The 17,926-nt window shown below is 37.1% G+C and overlaps 1 protein-coding gene across 1 annotated transcript in view; it reads left to right on the plus strand.

Annotated features, from left to right (window-relative positions):
- Window positions 1-17,926, plus strand: part of ADGRL4 (adhesion G protein-coupled receptor L4) — a 103,992-nt gene that overhangs the window by 72,309 nt on the left and 13,757 nt on the right. The window contains exons 9-13 of the mRNA XM_080915109.1: window positions 292-494; window positions 1,941-2,117; window positions 3,318-3,521; window positions 6,247-6,467; window positions 6,595-6,661. Coding sequence (XP_080771235.1) covers window positions 292-494; window positions 1,941-2,117; window positions 3,318-3,521; window positions 6,247-6,467; window positions 6,595-6,661 — 872 coding nt within the window. The remainder of the gene's footprint in view (window positions 1-291; window positions 495-1,940; window positions 2,118-3,317; window positions 3,522-6,246; window positions 6,468-6,594; window positions 6,662-17,926) is intronic.

Here is a 17,926-nt window from a genome sequence, read left to right on the forward strand (position 1 = left end):
CGTGTCTCAGACTCTGCTCTCTGTTCTGACCAGGCTGTCAGTGTGTATAGGAATACTTTTTCTCCAACCACAGTTTGTGAGAATATGATGCTGTTATAGTTGACAGAGGTCAAAGAGTAAGAAACGACTATTGTACACTAATGCACACATGGGATATTTGGCCTCACATTCCAATTTGAACTTCTATGATTTCCATAGAGTATAATGTTTGTCTACGGAGTTTTTGTGTTGAAGAGGTTTAACATACTTACATTTATATGAGTCCACTGACTGCATTTATTTGATTGACAGGCAATGCTGTGGTTGCATTCTTGTGCTATAAGAGCATTGGCCCCCTGCTTTCCTCATCTGACAACTCCCTACTGGACACGCAAAATGATGATTCTGAAGAAACAGAAAGGGTCATTTCTTCAGTGATTTCTGCTTCAATTAGTTCAAACCCACCCTCATTATATGAACTTGAAAAAATTACATTTACACTAAATCATGTAAAGGTAAGTTGTTTTCTAGGATTATTTTAAATTGCTGTGCATTCAGCAAACTAGAATATACTTTGGTGCTATTACTTTAATTATAGGTGAGTTTTGGAGAATAAGAAGAATGGAAATTACACTGAAAAGGTAATATAGTTTTTATCCTTCCTCCCTCCCAGTGTTGGGAATTTAAGCCAACTCTTTCTATTCTAAGCTTGTACTGCAACCACAATGCTCAAGTAGTTTTCTATAAAACACTTGGCATTTCTAGTTCTGCTCAAAGTCTCTTGTCAATACTAATGAGACATGTGTGAAATGTTGTAGAATTCAACTATGTTCTACTTTTATTTTTATTACATTACTAATTTTGCCAGTTTCTATGGTCATATCTTTAAGGATATAAAGTTGCCTTTTAAGAGCTTCTGAAGTGGTTCTAGGAGCCTGACAACCTGAAGGAATCCTTCAGAACTACATGCTCACCACAGAGGGCAAAACTGACTCCTTACAGTTGCCCTCTCATCTCCACATACGTGTGCGAGCACACACACACACACACACACACACACACTCATATACTCACACAAGCTCACACACATTCACACACATACACTCACTCTCACATACACTCACACACTCTCACACACTCACACAATCTCACACTCACTCTCTCACATACACAATCACACAAAAGCTCTCACACTCACTTACTGACTCTCACACTCACACACTGACTCTCACACTTACACACACTCACACACACTCATACTCACACAAATCAATGTACTATACTCACATACTCACATGGCCAGACATTATCTTCTAGAAAGAGCCTCTTTGGGCTACTTTCCATTTCATTTTCTTTTTTCTCATTTGCTTTTCTCATCTTATAATTTTTTTATTTACAAGCAGATGTAAGATAGCAATAAATACACATTATTTTAGTCAGTACTGTATTTTTTATATAACTGACAAATGATTAATAGAAAAATAAGCATTTGCTGAATAAAGACAGATGATGAATGTTGGTGATGCTCTTTTTGTTTCAAATACACATAATGACACTTAATAAAAATTATCACAACTCAACAAAATTAGAAAAAAGGTAGCATCATTGCAATCTGAATTTCAGGTCTGCTATAAAAGAACGAGTGTGACCATTTGTCAGCATTCATTCTGTGTTCCTGTTCTGCCTCATGCTATTCCCACTGGTGCAGTTTAAATACAAGCAGCTTTTTCCCAGTGTAGGGGAATGCCAAGGTGCTGAGGTTGAAAGGGTGGTTGGGAGATGGAGCACCTTCATGGAAACAAGTGGAGGGGGAGGGGAGAGTGGAGTGGCTGGAAAGGGGATAACATTTGGAATGTAAATACAAAGAATATCTAACAAATATCAAGTTGAACAAAAGACAAGCAACGCAGTTCTTCTGGTGGTTTCCTCTTTGTCTCAAGAGTAGGGTGTCTATTTTTCAGCTCTCAGATAAGCACCGGACACAGTGTGCCTTTTGGAACTACTCAGCTGACACCATGAACAACGGCAGCTGGTCTTCTGAGGGCTGTGAGCTGACACACTCAAATGACACCCACACCTCCTGCCGCTGTAGTCACCTGACTCACTTTGCGATTTTGATGTCACCTAGTACCTCCATTGTAAGCCAAGTGTGTGATTGTGTTCACAAAGCCTCAGCCTTCCTTTATTGTCCTCAACTGTCCTTACCCATTCTTTTCATGGAAAAGAATGATCCTTTTGTTTTTCCCTAATGGGTCAACTGTATGTTTAATGTAATTGAAAATCCTGTGGTCTTAGGTTTGATTTGTTCTCTAATTCTTTTCTTTTATTCTTTTAGATTCTTTCCTATCAAGAACTTACTTAACCCATGACTTCCATTAGGTTGAATGAAAGACATAAGACCTTTTGTTGCTCTGAGTTTTGTATTATATCCCCATAGCTATTCACACATTTTACTCTTGTAGCATCTGCAGATCATTGTCTTTATAATGGGTTCACTTTGGGGCCTAATAAAATTTGGCACATTTTTACCCAATGTATCTTTAAGAACATAAAACTCCAAAGATTTTCTAATATAAAAAATGGTAAATATCTTTATAATCCATGTTTTGCTTCAGTACTATTTCCTCAAAGTTTATTATTATGATGATGATGATGATGAGATATAATTTCTTCTTTGTATCTCTGTGTTATAATCTTCTTCAGGTTACTATGCTACTTTTCTTCATCAGGTCACTAAGCTAATTCCATTAATACTTACATTGATAAAATTTATTAAGTGTCATAATAAATTTGATTGAAATAGTATAAATTATAAAGACTGTTTTTCCCACTGTGTTAAGGAGGGAAGTTTATATTCTTTATGTGAAAATAAACAACTTATTTCCATTTTAGTCTCAACTACACTATTTTGGCCCCCCTCATGTCCTGTTTTTCCTTTACCTTTGTTTAATGTGTTTTAGATGAATCACCTCATAGACATAAGCTTTGGACTTACAACTGATAAATCCTTTTTAATTAACCATTTTCCCATTACAATGATGAATTACCTTTTCAATATCATGCAACCGATGGTGATAACATTATTCAGGCATGTACTAATATATACTATGCTTAGAGAAAAAAATTACTAATTATAGTACTGTTAACCTGCTACATGATTTATATCTGATTTCTCTGGATACTAAGTACAGGTTTTTCTCATCTAAATGTACATTTTTATTTTTACGTTTTATGAACGCTTTGATTAATGATTCCCTGAGAAGTTCATGCAGGGCTGTAGTTACTTTGATAAGTCGTGAAGTCTTCCTCTTAAGGACTCTGTCACTGCTTGCCTTTAGGGAATTAAAGATTACAATATCCTGACGAGGATCACTCAGCTGGGAATAATCATCTCCCTAATCTGCCTCGCCATATGCATTTTCACCTTCTGGTTCTTCAGTGAAATTCAAAGCACCAGGACCACAATCCACAAGAACCTCTGCTGCAGCCTCTTTCTGGCAGAACTGGTTTTTCTTATTGGCATCAACATAAATACAAATAAGGTAGAAAGCCTGATCCGCACTGTACTTTATCCTTTTCTTTTGTGTTCTCTAACTGGACATGTCACGTGAACCATAATAAAGGTCTCAGTGTAGCAGATAAGCGAGGTGATTGTTTAAGTTATGTTCTCTATATTTGATAATGCTAACACATCTAAATCACACTCAACAAACTGAACAAAAAATAATCTTTCATTATATAAATTATTGGAAAAAACCAAAATTTTTTGAATCAAAGAAATACCTGTATTTGCATAAGCAATAAGCAAGGACTAAAGAGAGGTGGAAATAAAGTTTATTTAAGGATTGAGAGAGTCTTAGTTATAGTTTCATGGCTGTGAAGAAATACCATGACCAAGGCAACTTTTTGTTTTTAATCTAAAACAAAATTTTAATAGTAGAGGAAGTGACTTTTAAAAAGGACAATTCTTCATTGGGTCTGGCTGAACGTTTCAGTGCTTCAGTCCCCTATCATCATGGCAGGAAGCATGGCAGCATCCACGTGGAACTGAAGGAGATGAGAGTTCTACATCTTGATCCAAAGACAGCCAGGGTGTCTTCCAGAGCCACCCAGGAGGAGGATTTGGTTAACACTGGGCAGAGCATGAGCATCCTCTAACAAGGTCACACCACCTCCAATAATGCCACATCTCATAATAGTATCACTTCCCATTGTCCAAGCAAAGCACCACAGAGATTAAGCACAAAAACCCGTGAGGTGACCTGGGACCTCATCAGAGAGTTTCATATTTTACTAATCTATATCTACAGAAAACTCATGTAGGTGGGGTTAAACATTTTCACACACACGCACACACACACACACACACACACACACACACACACACACACGGACATTCTTATGAGAGAAAATTGCAGTTGCAGAGGGAAAGAGGCAGCCAACACATTCCAACTCTCTATAAAGGAAAGAATAGTGTGCTTCTAAGAAGTTCATCATAGGTTCCATAGCATCCTTTGAAAGGGTTCTTTATTAATCAAAAGAGTCCTCCCTGGTCTCTAGGCAACCAGTATATCTGTAAGCCAACTACTGGCCGTAGCCTTGATAAGGGTATGAATAATATTGAAGTTCACATGTAACAACAGCAACGAGAATTCTAAACACCTGCCATGCACTGGCTGAAAAAATGTGCTCTTGGGACAAAAACCAGTAAAAAGACTATGTACTTCAGTCCCCCATGAAAATGTTTCAAAGATTAAAGCTAGTAACCAGTCATTACATTCCCTTCTGAATTAGGTGACATAAAACACCTTTTTTTAAATACAAATTATTCTAGGCTTTGTGACAGAATTCATGACACCTCTCAATTCTTGACACCTTCTGCCTTCAGATGAACATGTGTGTATCTCCTCTTTCCCTGTATGTTTTTGTTTTACAGCTCATATATAAAACTGTATTGGGTCAACTCTTTCCTGTGAAATCAACCCATTTTAAGCTCCAATTCAGTGCCAATTTCTTCATAAGTGACTTCTGAATTTCAAATTTCAGAAATTGTTCTTTTCTCCACTTTTAGCCACTAGTCTCCATTGCATTTTAACATCTAATCTCCTTATTCTTGAATTATACTGTTTTAATATCTTAGGTTTATTTATGTTATGAGTATGAGTGTTTTACCTGCATGGATGTGCATGTGTACTACCTACTGCTGGAAGAGTTCAAAAGAGGCCATTGGATACCTTGGAACTATGATTGTGAGCCTCCATGGAAGCTAGGTAACATACCTGGTACTCTGCAAGAGCTAAAGTTCTTAAGAAGCTAGCAACTTCTCCATTATCTACATTGTTTTAAAAAGGGATATAGTATGTATGGTGTATGGCCCTTCCAATAATACACACTATTAATTTTACTACTCAGGGCATGGATATTTTCCTATTAGTTTATGTAAACATAATTCTAGGGGATGAAGAGATGGCTCAGTGCTAAAGAACACTTGCTGCTCTTGCCAAAGACCAGAGTTCAGTTCTCAACAACCACATTTGGTGGCTCACAGCCACCCATTAAGTCCACTCTCTAGGAATCTGACACTATCTTTTGACTTACAAGGATACCCCCATGCATATGGTATGCCTACAGTCAAGTAGACAAAAAAACATACACATAAAGTTTTTTTTAAATAAAAAGCAAATTTAAATATAATTCCAGTTCTAAGTACTAAACAAATGCTCATGAAAAATATTTAACAAAAACACATTTCAAATTTACATAGTAACCTTACAACCAGAAGAAATTCTGCAATCTATATTTTGGTAATCATACTACTTTTTGTACATTTTCAGTTTTGCCCCTTAAAATGTTCACTTTGTTTTATATGGTTTAGGGATAATTTATTCTTTGAACTTTGAAATGGAAAGGACAATGCTATCCAGAGAGAAGTCCGTTTAAACCACTATACTACCACCGAGAAACAGACAATTTGTATGAAGAACCCCCCATTTATCCCAGAACATTAATTCATTAAGACAACAAATCTCAAGATAAGTCAATAAGGTTAATTCTGTCACAAGATTGGTTGGCACTTCCCACTGATCAAGTGCAGTTCTTTTAAACCAGCCTCAAGTAGAGAATCTTTAACACAAGGCTGATTGGACATGAATATTTTAGTGCGCAGTCGTGATATAAAGTGCCATCCTTCATGAAGAACGTTGAGAAATGATATGGTGATTATAAGGAGAATGTTGCTTATGGTGTCTTCTCCCATTCGTGTTCTAGTTGGTCTGCTCTATCATCGCTGGCTTGCTCCATTACTTCTTCTTGGCTGCCTTTGCCTGGATGTGCATTGAAGGCATTCACCTATACCTCCTCGTTGTTGGACTCATCTACAACAAGGGGTTTTTACACAAGAACTTTTATATTTTTGGCTATCTCAGCCCAGCTGTAGTTGTTGGATTTTCGGCATCTTTAGGATACAGATATTATGGTACCACCAAAGTGTAAGTCAAACAGACATTGTGAGTATTTAAAAGACAGTACCGAATGCTCTGTGTGTCTTTGAAAATGTCATTTTGCTCTAGTCCATACAGTGTATTCACTGACTTTTATCTCTCACTCACTTTTCAGATGTTGGCTTAGCACTGAAAACAACTTTATTTGGAGCTTCATAGGACCAGCGTGTCTAATCATTCTGGTACGTATATAAAATTGCTATTAAAACTTAAGGACTGGCTATGCTCAAGAAGAACATTTCCAAATCAGTCATGGGACTTTGTAGAAACTGAGTTTGACCACTCTGTGCCTGTCGTTTGGTACCATTTAATATACTGCATTAGAATGGAGAAAAATACATAAGTTGTAAGTGAGAAACAATAACCACTCATTCACATCTCTTGGGGAAGGTTGATTTCTGCATAGCATACAGAAGGAATGTCAGAAGGATCAGTCTGTCTTATCAGTAGTGTCTCTGCATCCTGAAATGCTGCAAGTGTGCCCACCACCTGATAATCTGGCATTTCAAATGTTTACGTTATTTAATCTTTTATCGATGATCGGTCATCTTTGAAAATTAGACTGTCATCTTTGGAGTTTTGTCATCTTTATGTACCCTGTCATCACAAAGTGATTTTAAACTAAATTGCAACATCAGAGACAAGAACCTGCTATTTCTCCCAAGCAGACAAGTTGTCTATTGATAGTCCTATTTCAACAAGGAAGGAGGCCTTTTAATTCCTATTGAAAGTGGTTTCAAACCTAAAAATTTGGCAGGTATTATATGTTCCAGTCTGAATAAAGACATTTTTATATGTCTCACAAGCATTTCTGAGTGCTGAAACTTTTCAGTAACCATTCTGAACATAATAGTCTGTCAATGAACAAGGGGGAGGTGCAAGAAAGGAAAGAATTGTCAGAACAAAATCTCAGAATATTGTGGACAACTTTCTCCCATATGATTTGGTCTCAAACTCGACTCTTTTTTTTTTCTCTCTCTTTTTTTCTTGCGTCTTTTATAGTTGGGATGGAATTCCTTAATAGACATGACTTTGTATGCAAAGCAGAGAGTTCTAAAGAATTATTTGCTAGTGGTGTGGAAATTATGCTTACTAATGACCACAAAGAATTGTTCATAATTCTCAGAGTTAATCCAGCAAATATTTTTAAACCATTAACTAGATATTTACCATAATTACTTGATATAATTTAATTAATTCATAGCACCAATATTATAGTCCATGCCATAATATATACCAAGTGGTGTGTCCAATTCATGTATCTTTTCTGGGAGTTTTAATGAGTATTTCATATAAAGATATTTAATATATTCTGTTCTACTAATATGTTATCAAAAAACAATTGAATAATTCTTAATACTTAGATGAAACATTGAAATCTAGGAATTATGCTGAAAACAACTTCCTGTTTTTAGGAAGTAGGCCATGATTCTCTAAAGCAAGATGGGGTAGAAATTTTCTCTGAAATCATGTTGTGAAGTTGCTTATAGATGAAAATAGATACTTCAGACTCTGGGTGAGCTATCTAATACTGATTGCTGAAAATTTCCAGAAATGTAAGTGAACTCTATCACAATTTTCTAGTTTGGATTGAGCAAATCAGTCCATCTTCTGTGATATTCTAGTATGCTAACCTTTCCTAGGTTGACCAGATGGTCTGATTGCTTAAGAAATGAGTGACACATCTCAGGTTTTTCTAAAACTCAGAACATTCTAATTATCATGGTTTATAATATACCACACACTATTAATTGCAATTTCAAAGTGACTTAGTTAATTCTAGTCATCCTGACTCTATGGCCACACTTAAATATCTTGATGGTGCAGTGGCATAACCTGACATCAACTGAAAACATTCATCTTGCCACTATCAAATATAAAAAGGGAAAGAGAAGAAAGGAACAAAGGAAGGAAGGAAGTAATGGAACAAATGAAAAATAGAAAGAAAACTGAGAGAAAGAAAAGGCTAGGGGAAAGATGAAGCAAGAGGAAGGGGTTGCAGGTTCCCCGGGTCAAATGATGCTGCAACAACTAAGAGGAAGGGTTGGACACAAATGTGCTTGCTATTCCCTAATGAGAGGAGCGATCAGTGTAGGAATGGAGAACTTTATTTACCTATGCATAGTATTTACATCAATGCCACCATAAAAACCAAAAATAATGAGTAATTAAGGAATTAAAAGACAAAATGGCAGTGATGCTGTGGTTTTCTCCTGCCAGTAGGTGACCAGACCCTTCTGTCCCCAATCATGAGTCAGTGGACCTGGACAAGAACTAACCAAAATCCAAGACCCAATCACACTATCTCCACACTCCTCTACAGGTAGATAAACCATGTGAACACACTGAATAGCGATTTCCTTCTATATTGAGTTCACATATTCAAATTTTATCATTTGCCATTGGAGGACAGAAAACACCTGTTGATTAGAAAAACCCCTGGGAATACACTAGTCAGAAAACATGTGGAAGGACATAATTAAATTGCAAATAGTAGGAGAGTGATGATCACATCCTGTGTTATGAGATACTATAACAGTGATTGACACACTATGCACACTGAGACACTGTAACCCTGATTGACACACTATGCACACTGAGACACTGTAACACTGATTGACACACCATGCACACTGAGACACTGTAACGCTGATTGACAAGCTATGCACACTGAGATACTGTAACACTGATTGACACACCATGGGCACTGAAATACTGTAACAGTGATTGACACACTATGCACACTGAGACACTGTAACCCTGATTGACACACTATGCACACTGATATAACACTGATTGACAAACCATGCACACTGGAATACTGTAACAGTGATTGACACACTATGCACACTGAGATACTGTAACCCTTATTGACACACTATGCACACTGATATAACACTGATTGACAAACCATGCACACTGGAATACTGTAACAGTGATTGACACACTATGTACACTGAGACACTGTAACCCTGATTGACACACTATGTACACTGAGACACTGTAACCCTTATTGACACACTATATACACTGAGATACTGTAACCCTTATTGACAAGCTATGCACACTGATATACTATAACACTGATTGACATACCATGCACACTGGAATACTGTAACAGTGACTGACACACCATGCACACTGAGACACTATAACACTGATTGACACACTATGCACACTGAGATACTGTAACAGTGATTGATTGACCTGTAGATAAAACAAACAGCAGAGGGATAAATAGTGACACTGGTGGAGATAAAGAGAGGTCATTAGGCCACCATGATCTCTTAACAATCCCTGACCAGGATGGAGAACACTGCTTATAGGGAGGAAAAGAGCAGATTCTGCATTTGTGTGAAACGGGCTAGGAAGAATTTAACTGTGAACTTGAGTTGATGTCAAGCAGCCCTTTCATCTTGGAGGAATCCTTTGAAAATAAGGAAAAAGCAGTGGAACAGGCAGCACTGAAGACCAGGCACTTTATGGACTTACTCTTATGAGGTCAAGAAGTAAGTTTCACATTGGTATCACCCTGCTCTAGACTCTCATTCTTTTTACTACCTAACAAACTAAACTAACTGGTTATAAACTAAATGAAATTATCTAGTTCTCTACTCCAATCATACCTCTTCTATCCCCTACTAAATTTCTAGTACTAATAATAAATATTTCAAATTACTAAGTATACACTTCTTTGACATACATGGTAGGACTTTAATGCTCAGCATTTTCAGATACCCTACAGTTTTATTATGCAATGAGAGCATTTAAAAATGATGTCTAAAAGTGATCAGTGATTGGCATAATCTATAGATCTATAAGTAGGACTTGAAGCTATTTCTTGTCTTTATCAAAGAGTGACTTTTGTTTTTTTCTGGATTCTTCTCTAACACCTGATCTCTTTTTCCTAATATTATATCTCATTTTGGAATAATGTTAGCGAAATGAGTTTGTCGCCAGCCATCACAGCCTTGGTGTTGACAGTGCTCTTTGCCTAGACTGGCCATGACCACAAGTAATGATGAAGTTTTGGGAACTCACTTCTCTTCTTGCTTTCAGCCTTCCCTTAACATATACCTCTCCAGAGGTCTGGATGCTTGCTTGAAAAGATCAGTAGGCCACCATGGTCTCTTAACAACCCCCAATCAAGATGGAGTCTTTTTCCTTGATGATCTTGGAATTTTCTGTAAAGTTCTGCTTTCAGAAATTAAATTATTATTTAGTTCAGAGAGTTTTGGGGGCCTTTCCAAAACTTGAAACTATTCTATTTCTTGAATGTACTCACCTAAAATTTGTATTTTATCCTCTCTTGTACTTTTTGACTCTACCATTGCATGTGATAACTTCCTTTGTATAATTTTGGGCAATCCCAGAATCATAGTGTCTAATGAGTCTTTAGTAATCAATCTGGAATCTTAATTGATTTAATAATAAAACCATAGTAATGCATGAGGCAAGAAGAAAGGTCATGTGATGTTTGATCCTGCTGTGCCCTAGACTCCTGAAAGATAAATGAGGAGCTGAGTATCAGAAGAAATCAACTCTGCAATTGTAAATAGCATACATTATAGAGCAACCATTCTTTGGCAGTTAAAAACGGAAAATCCCAATTGATTTTGAAGAAAATCTTATGGCTCTCTTAGTCTTACCTTCTGTGCTAAAAAGTCAAAGAAGAAAACAAATGTTGAAACAGGATTTCCAAAGCCCCAAATCATATGCACTAGAATATGTGCCATCAAATCCAGCACATGTGTGCATGTGTGCTTGTGCTGATCCTAACTTTGAACATGTTAGTGAATATGTCACAGCATTTAATTATGGCAAAATACAATGTATATGCCTGTTATTACATAATGTGTGGTTCATAGTACACTCTGCCTAAATAGTTAACTAACACTGATCAAATAAAATAGAAATTTAATAAATTTAAATACTAAGTTTTTATAGAAAAGACAAAATATGAACTAAGACACAAATTTAAATGGATAGTTTAGTGGTGATTGATTTATGACCTGGAATATAATGTACAAGCCTTGTCTGAAATATAAGGATGCTCTGGAAACTTTTTAGTCACCATCCCCTTGCATGCTTGGGGTATATTGGGCTTCACATCAGAACATAGAATATCTTAGAGACACAACATAAATGTGTAATAACTGAGTTATTTCAGCTCTATTGCTTTTGATCTTCTAGGGTACACTTCCTCAAACATTCTGTCTCCCCTGATAAGAGTTAACTGCTAAAATATCTCAACAGCAACATATTCCCCATCAACAATATACAAGCCCTTCCTCAGATATGAACTTATTAATATTAAAAATCTCTTGAGTCCAGAAATGAGAAAGTGGTGACCGCATCGATTCTGTCTGTGAATCACAGCATTTAAACATTTAAGGACAGTGAATGCATGATAGGGTTGACTATACTTTTGAAAAGGAGCTGGATGGGAAAGAGAAATCTAAGTCTTTGCAAAACTGAGCTTCAAGCTGCAGATGGTTTCCATTTTTTTTTCAGTGTTTTAAATCTTTAATGTTGAGTTCCTTTAACAAAACCTATACAAGCTGCTAGATTCGAGCAAACAAATATAAAAATGAATTCATGAAAACCTAGATAACTTTTAAATAGAACTTGAATGTTCCCATAGATATATGTTCAGTTATCGAACAATAGGATTAAGCTAAGTCCACAAATACTAATTAAGCTGTGTTCACATAAGGAATCTTTTTAATTGAAAATAGATTCTTCTCACATACAATACTTCGGACTACAGTTTCCCCTAGGTCCACTCTGCACAGGTTCCCCCACCTCCCTTCTCCCTGGGATCCACTCCCACCACTTTCCCTTCAGAAAAGAGCAGGCTTCCAAAGGACAGCGACCAAATGTAACAAAACACCATAAAATAAGATAAGTTAAAAGCCCTTATATTGAACCTGAAAAAGACAAACAAAAGGAAAAGAGTCCTAAGACTAGGTAAAAGTAGTCAGAGACATACCTGGTCCCTCTGTTAGGGACCCCACAAGAACACCAAGCTAACAACCATAACATATATGCGAAGGACCTAGTACAGACCCCTGCAGGCCCCACACTTGCTGCTACAGCATTTGTGAGCACCAAAGAGCTCTGCATAACTATTTCAAAAGGTTCTCCTGGAGCCCTCTGTGCCCTGACGTTCACAGGTCTTTCTCCTGAGTCTTTCAAGGTGTCCACAGGGATTCCTGGTCCCTTAGGGAAGGTCCCAAAGGAGATCTCCAACTCTGATTAAAACTATGATCTTTCATTAGGATTTAAATCAAATCAGTTGTAATAAACCAGGGAACTGTTACCACTCTTGCAGGCTGACGTTCCCTCAGCCAGTGTGGCACTCGGGTGGAGTAGCTGTCCCCTCTGGTTGCTCTTTCTATGTTTAGTCTCCCTTTAAAGAAATATGAGTTAAAACTATTGAAAATAAATCATTCATATAAATCATATAAGGTAGGCCCTGTGATCATCTATACATGTGTGTACTCATGTTCTGTGATGTCATTGCATTTTCACTTTCACAATTGTCCAAGAAGAGTAAAAGAAATATGACTATGACAAGTGTATAGTTCTATCCTATATTTACACTCCTTGTAACCTATGGCTCCTGTGACAGAACTTGGGTTCACAGTCCACACTTAAGCAGACCATGGATATGGGCATCTGGGCACTTCCTTTCAGGTGTCGTGACCCCTTCACTGATAGTCTCTAGACAGGAGAGTTTTCATCCTGAGTTGCCTTTGTAATGATAGTTTTATACTAAAAATACCATATATACATACATATGAATATATCCATATATATGCACACATATATATACATATATACATGCGTCCATATATGTGTATGTTTAATTTTTATGCCAAAACATTTTACTTCTTTCATATTTATTTGTATTCTAAAAGTTCATTATTATGGTGTAAGTGTATACTCAGTTACAAACTCACAAAAATAACCCTTGACTTCCCTACAGCCTACAATATATCTTATCTATCTTTCCTTGTTAGAACATACACTTTTACCATTCATATCCTTGCATATTATGGGTGTGCAGTTAAAAGCCTCCCTGAGGATACATATTTGTTCCCAGAATTTTTTTTATTAAAAAAGTGCTGCATAAAGAATCCAAGTTGCACAGTGGCTACGTATCCATCGAGTCTTAAGAAACACATCTTGGAAGTAAAAATGCAAGTATGTACAGACTTGAAAATTTACATAATTATCCCATAAAAATTATGTGAATTCTTTTTGTTACACCAACATTATATGAGAGAGCCTTTTTCTAATATTTATGCCAACATGTGTTATTATTAGCTATCATAAAGTCAAAATGATGCTCTCAGACAAAATAAAGGCAAAAGAAACAATTACACTGAGCCAAGTGTTACTGAAAGTCTTAGGGAGTATCTTTGTGCTAATCAAATGATACTATGGAAACTGGGGTGCCTGCATGGGGCTGTTAGTCTTTTTGCTCAAAGGTTCAAAAATGGATACAAAATAAAAGCTCATGGACAGTTTAATTAGAGGTTAAAAGAAAAACAGGGGAGCAAGCAAGTTGTAAATCTCAGCAGCTCCTTAGAGAAAAAGAATGGAGCTGAGAGGGGGAGTGAAGGGAAGGAGAGGGGAGTGCAGGGAGAGGAGGAGAGGGGAATGGGGGGCAAAGAAGGGAAAGAATGGGGGGAGAGTTAAGGGGAAGAGAAAGGAGGAGAGGAGAGAGAAGGAAATGAAGAAGCGAAAAAGCAGGAAAGCCATGCCATTTAAATTAAGGTGACACAGAGTGTCTCCTCATACAGGTAGATTCCACTCTTTACTGTAACATGGCTTTGATGACACTGGGCAAAGCCTTTGTTGTAACACGGTTCAGGGCAGTGTGGGAAATCCTCGTCATCTTCAGCTCCTGCTCCCTAGATTCCAGTAGCTACACTAACTTCCAATATGTCTAGTCATCTGTCCCCTGAAGGCCATGGCCCTAGTCCCCTTCACTTGGAACTGCCTCTAGTCTAGGTTAGTTTTACTATTAAGGTTAGTTTTACTCTTGTACAAAAGGCACGGACATGAGGAATAATCGTAGGCACTGCGCATTGGATAACCACCTTAATGCTATCCTAGGAAATGCCTCTGGTTAGGAATCTTAATCTTAAGAAAACTGGATAGCTGTTTTCATTGAAAATTTTAATTTGGTGTCAGAAGGCTTTTTACTCCTTCTCCAAGTGACATCTAAGGTTTAAGCATTGTAATATTCCAGCCTTTCTCTACACTAAATATTAATAAATAGTTAAGTGCCTACAATATTATTTCTCATTTCATATTCTTCTGAACTTCTTGTACAATATATAGCTAAATTGTTTTAAAGAGATGTGAAGTAGAGGGACTGTTTTCTGGGGGGTGGGAGCAATATAAATAAATAGAACCTTGCTAGGTATCAATATGTTCTCATACATAGGAATTGTTACTGCAAATACCTTTAATGATAACCTATTGGGACTCACTAGAGAATTTCATAAGATTTGAGTAAACTCGTATAAATGAGAGATGAAAACAAAATACCCCCAGCCTCTCAAGCCCAATTTTTAAAAAGTGTCTAAAAATATGCTGATTGTAAATGCTCCCCTGTGAGCATTCCTCTGCCGCATGGGTCTATGTTGTGGCCCTGCCACGGGAAAATCTACACAGTCACAAAACTTCGTACATGCTGTATATTTGCATTATCTTTTAATCTTCACAAAACCTTTTAATATGTCTCAGTTGTTATTCACAGAAATTTCTGCATTACACAAAAATAAACACAGGAACAGCATTTGGTTGAAGATCAGATCTCATAAGATTTTTGCACTCTGGTATCATAATCTAGATTTATCTGTTTAGACATGCCTAGAGGGGATTGTACTATTTATAATTTAAGAAGCAGATAAATTTCTGTAAGTGGAATGATTACAATGAAGCAAATCATTTATATTATCTTTAATCTAACTCATAAAACCCTCAAAAAATTGTTCATGATGATTTTTTAAAAATTGTTTAATTTAATCATGAGGCAAGTGCATATTCTGATCATGCTCTGAGAGTAACTCAGGGCACTTGGCCAAATCGCCTGTAACTAAGTGATGCCTTCTGTTAGCCTTACTGTGTTGTCATCTTTCTAGTCTTCCCACTGTCCTTGGGATCAAGTCAATAACCTTGCACATGATTTATTCTAAGACTGGTCCTGTTAGTTTATTTATCTTCAAACCATGGAGACTTTTGAGAGTCATAGAAGCTTATAGAAATACTTCAAAATGTTGTTACTGTGTAGGAAGTCTATAAAATAACACTGGTCCGAAATTATTTTTAAGTTAGGAATTTTTATACAAAACAAAGAAAAATTGCTTGAAGTAAAGTCCATAATGACCATGGTGGGCCTCTGCTACTCGGCCTCCACGTCTAGGGAGATTCAGTGAGGCTGTAGCTGCCATGTTAAGGTCAGGATGTAGAAGTGGGGTATTGCTCATGTCCTACCATACATGTTTAACCGTGTGCATAATAATGTACTCTGAATATGTGATTTGCACTGGGTTTCCCAGAAGATATTGCAGAACCTGGGGGTAAACTACAACAGATCTCTTTTAATGAGATGTTCACTGACCGATAATCTGAATAACAGAACTCTGCTCAACAGCCTAGGCCAATGATGATGCCTAACCTACCTGTTCAGCTCTCTGTGTTTAACCACACTGAATGATGTGTACACACACACACACACACACACACACACACACACACACACAGGGCACATGAAACTATTTCATCTTGATTATTTCATCTTGATTCCCCTCTGGTCTTGCTCCTAGGTAAGTCCTACTCATCTTGTATACTTCAGTTTAAACATTGCTCGAAGGAAGTCTTGTCTAACTCATTGGTCTATAATGAATATTTAATAGTGCTTTCTAAAATGGAAGTCTACATTTTGTTCTTATAGGATTCTTGCCTCATATGTAGTATGTGTAAGTTCTTATGAATATCTGGTCAGTATTCATCTGTTTTGGGTGACTTTAAGGTCTGTGAGAAGAGAACGTTGTGGATTTCCCTGCACTATGTTGTTGATTAAGTCCAACATGTAGGATCCACTCAGGTCACACTGTAGAGAAGATCGGTGAGCGGTGCTTGTTTATTGTTACGGGAAATGTACTCATTTCCCATAGAGAAAGATAAGGAAAGAGGATAAGCACAAAACCGGGAAGCTTTCACTAGGCCTATCAGGTTTAATTTATTTCTTTTCTTCTTAAGAAAGGTTATTGGCTCTGGCCAGCGAGCCTATCTGTGGTAGGTTTTTACTGAGACATGCTATAGGGTGTGTTATTGGCCAGGCAGTGACAGAGGCCTCAAAGGCAATGTGAGTGATAAAGGGGGAACCCAGTGAGTCCTTTCTGTGTCTGCCTCTCAGCACATAGATAAGGATAGTGATCCCAACTTCTGGACACAGCTATTGCAAATGGCATTAGAAGACCATGAATATCCTCTAAAAGGTAAAGAAGAGCAAAATAATTTACAGACCAACCTTACCTCACTTCTATTTTACCGTTTAGATTAAAACCTATTTTTCCAGGGTTGCAATGCTAGAGAAATAGTTCAGTGGTTAAGAGTAGATGCTGCTCTTCTACAGACCCTGGTCTTGGTATCTAACACGCAAGGCAGATAGCAACCAAGTACTTGTAACTTCATATGCAGGGGATCTGACATCATGAGTCTTCAGGAGAGAATTCTCTTAAGCACACAGTTCATACACATCCTTAAAACTGACAAAATTCTTTCTAAACTTTTACTTGGCAAAGATGTTGAATTTGAATATTGTCTTTGAATTTAATTATGCAAAGTCTGTAGAGTTTCACGAATAGTCAAGAGCCAGGAAAGGTTTGTGTGAAGTGCTCCTGCTCGGCCCCCTGTCACACTTTCTCTGGCAGGTGTGCAAGGACAGCTTATCACTTCTGAAACCGCAACATGAACAATTGCCGTAACTGCTCTTTGCACACAGGTTTTCTTGCTCACCTTTGTTCCCATTTCAGTATTTCCCATGGTCTGTGACTAACTATGGGGTATATTTTTAAGCTATAAAAACGTACACTGATAGTCACAGGGTTCGCTTTATCTTCCAGTTTACAAATTATTCATTCCCTTCTCTGTCCTTTTTCTTTAATTCTGATTTAAATAGATAAAATACCTTTTCAAACACAGAAAACCTTCAGGTATAAAATATTCCTAAAGGAAACATGATAAAATATGAATGATAAGTAATTCTCTTACTGCCAGAGATGGTCATTGTTAGAATAAAGTTTTAGGAATAGTGAAGGAAGGAGAGGCCTTAATTAACACAGGGAATCAGGAGGGTCGGGAGGGAGAAATATTCTTATGAGGAGCGATCCTGACAACTGTATTACAAAAGCATTCAGTGTGCC

The sequence above is a fragment of the Micromys minutus genome, assembly GCF_963924665.1.
Source record: "Micromys minutus genome assembly, chromosome: 4".
NCBI lineage: Eukaryota > Metazoa > Chordata > Mammalia > Rodentia > Muridae > Micromys > Micromys minutus.